This window comes from Nicotiana sylvestris, chromosome 1 (genome assembly GCF_000393655.2).
Source record: "Nicotiana sylvestris chromosome 1, ASM39365v2, whole genome shotgun sequence".
NCBI classification, from domain to species: domain Eukaryota; kingdom Viridiplantae; phylum Streptophyta; class Magnoliopsida; order Solanales; family Solanaceae; genus Nicotiana; species Nicotiana sylvestris.
In genome coordinates this window covers 11,236,737-11,240,889 of record NC_091057.1, presented here as the reverse complement: position 1 = coordinate 11,240,889, position 4,153 = coordinate 11,236,737, and the positions used below count along the sequence as shown (strand labels likewise).

Below are 4,153 nucleotides of genomic sequence, written 5' to 3'. Positions count from 1 at the left end.
TACAACATGGCAGGCCTAACCACTGCTTTATAAAACTTACCTTTTAGTAACGTTGGCACTTTCTTGTCATACAGGACTCCTGATGCTAACCTCCACTTCATCCACCCCACTCTTATACGGTGTGTGACATCCTCGTCGATCTCCCCGATCCCCTGAATAACTGACCCAAGGTACTTGAAACTACTCCTCTTAGGGATGACTCGAGAGTCAAGCCTCACTTCTGCTCCCGCTTTCGTCGATTCATCCCCAAATTTGCACTCGAGGTATTCCGTCTTCGTCCTGCTCAACCTGAAGCCGTTAGACTCAAGGGCCTGTCTCCAAACCTCTAGCCTCTCATTGACACCGCCTCGTGTCTCATCGATTAGAACTATGTCATCAGCAAATAGCATGCACCATGGCACATCTCCTTGAATATGATGAGTTAGTGCATCCGTCACCAGGGCAAATAGGAAAGGGCTGAATGCAGACCCTTGGTGTAACCCCGTAACAACCGGAAAATGCTCAGAGTCGTCTGCTACTGTCCTAACCTGAGTCTTAACTCCATCATACATGTCTTTAATCACCCTAATGTAGGCTGTTGGGACCCCTTTAACCTCTAAGCAGCTCTATAAGACCTCCCTGGGAACCCTGTCGTACGCTTTCTCTATATCAATAAACACCATGTGGAGATCCTTCTTCTTATCCCTGCATTGTTCCACCATCCTCCTCATAAGGTGGATAGCTTCTGTGGTAGATCGCCCCGGCATGAACCCAAACTGGTTGTCTGAAATAGACACCATCTTTCGCACTCTCATTTCTACCACTCTCTCCCAGACTTTTATGGTATGACTCAGTAATTTGATACCCCTGTAGTTGTTACAACTTTAGATATCGCCTTTGTTTTTATACAACGGAACCATTGTACTCCACCTCCACTCTTCAGGCATCCTATTAGTTTTGAATATAACATTAAACAACCCAGTATGCCATTCCAAGCCTGCTCTACCCATACACCTCCAAAGTTCAACCGGAATTTCGTCTGGCCCGGTCGCTCTGCCCCTTCTCATCTTACGCATTGTCTCCATGACCTCATCAACCTCAATGTCCCTATAATAACTTAATTCATGGGGACTGTCGGCATTCCTCAGTTTACCTAGTACAATATCTTGATCCCCTTCTTCATTTAGAAGTTTATGAAAGTAGTTCCTTCTTCTCCTCTTAATCTAGTCATCCCCCATCAAAACTTTGTCGTCATCATCTCTTATGCACCTCACTTGGTCCAGATCCCGAGCCGTCCTCTCTCTCACCTTAGCGATTCAGAATAACTTCTTATCCCCGCCTTTGTTCCCTAGTTCCTCATATAGACGAGCAAAAGTTGTCATCTTAGCCTCCGTTACTGCCATCTTTCCCTCCTTCCTATCTACCTTATACCTCTCATTGTTCGCTCTCTTCTCGTCCTCACCAGTGCTCCCTATTAACCGTAGGTAAGCCGCCTTCTTTGCTTCCACTTTACCTTGAACAACTGCATTCCACCACCAGTCTCCTTTGTGGCCACCGGTGCGGCCCGAAGATATCCCTAACACCTATATCGCCGCCTTCCTTATACAGTTCGTCGTCGTCGACCACATAGTGTTGGCGTCCTCACTGCTTCTCCAAGCTCCCATTGTCGATAACCTTCCTTCCAAATCCTGAGCTTTATCCTTAGTCAAGGCGCCCCACCTAATCCTTGTGCATCCTCTTACTGACCTCTTCTTCCTTTTTATCATGATACCAATGTCCATCACCAAAAGCCTATGCTGCGTTGCAAGGGTCTCTCCTGGGATAACTTTGCAATCCTCGCACAACCTTCTGTCATATTTCCTGAGGAGGAGATAGTCAATCTGAGTCTTCGCCATCGAACTTTGGTAAGTAACCAGGTGCTCCTCCCGCTTCGGAAAACACGAGTTCGCAATCATTAGATCGAATGCCTTGGCAAAGTCCAACATCGAAGTGCCCCCTTCGTTCCGCTCCCCGAAACCAAAGCCGCCATGTACCTCAATATAATCACCTGTCGATGACCCAGTATGACCATTGAAATCTCCTCCTATAAATAACCTCTCGGAAGGCGGAATACTACGAATGACGTCATCCAACCTCTCCCAAAAGTGCCTTTTAATCTCCTCATCCAAGCCCGCTTGCGGTGCGTACGCACTAATGACATTTAAAGTACACTCACCCACCACCAATTTAATAGTCATTAGTCTATCATTCACCCGCCTAACCTCTACCACCGACCCTCTAAGATGGTTATCCACCAGGATACCCACTCCATTCTTACCTCTCTGGACTCCAAAGTACCACAACTTATACCCATCCAAGTTTCTCGCCCTCGATCCAACCCACCTAGTCTCCTGAACACATGCTATATTAATCTTCCTCTTCTGAAGGATCTTTTCCAACTCTATAGACTTACTCGTTAGTGACCCTATGTTCCATGACCCGATTCTCAACCTATAGGCTCCCTTACCCCCTATACCTCCCCTACTTCCCGTCCTACCCCCTAACCCCGGCCCCACACTCTGCCCCACCCGAGGACATGCCCTTAATCTATCATCCCAGACTGCAGCCACTACACCTACGACAATCTAAAGAAAACTCGCTAGTGCACAACGGACAATGAATCAAACTAGAAGGAAACAAGTGACTACTAGTACACTAGTAGAAAGATTGGACTGAACTATTGTGAACTAAAGTAACATCAATTTAGCTAACAACAAAAGAGAACGGGAGGTACCAACTCCCGAGAACCAAACCTGTGTTGATTTGTTGTACTCGATGTAGTTGTACGCTCACACACCGCTTCCTACCACCCTTTGCTGAAGCCCGTCCAGCTTACTCCCCTTTACTAGTGCTCGTGCGCCCAACTTGTCTCCAACACTTCGAGAATTTCCCTAAAAACACAGAAAAACTATGACCCAAAATCCAAAAAGAGGGCTATCACCGCTACCACCAGTGTATCCCTGACAGTAGTAGGGGAAATGTAGGGAAAAAGCAAAGAACTACACAAAATTCAGCAAGTTCTACCGTGGTACAACAAAAATGAACAGATCAAAACTATACCCTCAAGAAAAATAAATCAAATATGGAATTTGGAAAATAAATCAAATCTGGAAAGAACAAAAGAAAAATAAGTGAGAAACTATTTTTAAAAAGGTACTATACCTGAAGAAACAAATTGGTTTTGAGTGAAACCCAAAAGTAGATGACAACAACTCAAAACACACTGTGCAAACTGAGATTAATAGTAAAATAAAAGACCAATATTCATCCAAAAGTAGACCAAGAAATGAGATATCAAGCGACCCAATTAGTGACCCAGCAAACTAAAATCAACCAAAGACAAATTGCTTAATTCCAGTAAAAAAAGGCAAATCGAAAAAAAGACTCAAAATGAAGAAGACAAGGGGGTGGGGTCGGGGCAAGAAGACAAGAAGAACAAGAAATAAAGTGGAAGTAACGGGAAAGAAGAAGAAAGCAGGAAGGAGAGAGAGAGGAAAAGAAGACAAGGGTGTGGTGGGGGTATTACCTGGTCCGGTGGTCGCCGGAAGTCCGGTGATAGGGACATTAGAGAGATGAGATGAGAGAGACGTTTGTTATTAGTAAACCAAATTAGTAAAAAAACCCTTCAATATTTGCTGGTTTTGCAGGAGAAGAGGAAAGGGCTTCTGGTAACTAGAATCTCTTGGAACAATCTTAGGAAGTCGAATTACTTACTCCTTAGTAAGTAATGTTTATTTTTCTTTTTCATTTTGTGGGTTGGCTTCACTGTTTGAGTGGGCAATGCACTCAATTTCCCAACTATCAAAACCCAAGCGAAAACAATCGAAAAATATCAAAAATCTCGAAATTAGCAAAACTCGAGCCCCGGGCCCACTTCTCAAAACTCAGAAATTTTCACATCAACGGGTTCCTTATCCTTCCACGAGTTCATACATATCAAAAACTCTCAAATCCGACCTCAAATGGCCCTTCAAATCCCAATTTAAAATCTCAAAATCTTAAGCCCTAGTTCTTCCATTTTTAGCTAAATTTCCATGAATTTCTAGGTTAATTTCACAATATAATCACGTTTTTGGTTCATAGAACTTACCTCCAATCGTTTCTCCTTGAATCCCTCGTCAATTTCTCTTAAAGA

At 44.0% G+C, this 4,153-nt stretch overlaps 1 protein-coding gene across 1 annotated transcript; it reads right to left on the bottom strand.

The window, feature by feature from the left end:
* Positions 1 to 1,295: 1,295 nt before the first annotated feature.
* Positions 1,296 to 2,216, bottom strand: LOC138890154 (uncharacterized). Its single transcript, XM_070173517.1, has 2 exons — positions 1,586 to 2,216; positions 1,296 to 1,492 (listed from the first exon to the last, which is right to left on the bottom strand). Exons 1-2 carry the CDS (start codon positions 2,214 to 2,216, stop codon positions 1,296 to 1,298), a joined length of 828 nt encoding a protein of 275 aa, XP_070029618.1.
* Between the last annotated feature and the right edge of the window lie 1,937 nt (positions 2,217 to 4,153).

What these genes read in the sequence shown, in the direction of transcription:
- LOC138890154 (XM_070173517.1), bottom strand. Translation starts at nt 2,216, where the DNA reads ATGACTATTAAATTGGTGGTGGGTGAGTGTACTTTAAATGTCATTAGT. An exon ending in GTGGTCGACGACGACGAACT is followed by an intron (nt 1,493 to 1,585) that starts GTATAAGGAAGG and finishes CAGTTGTTCAAG; the next exon opens with GTAAAGTGGAAGCAAAGAAG.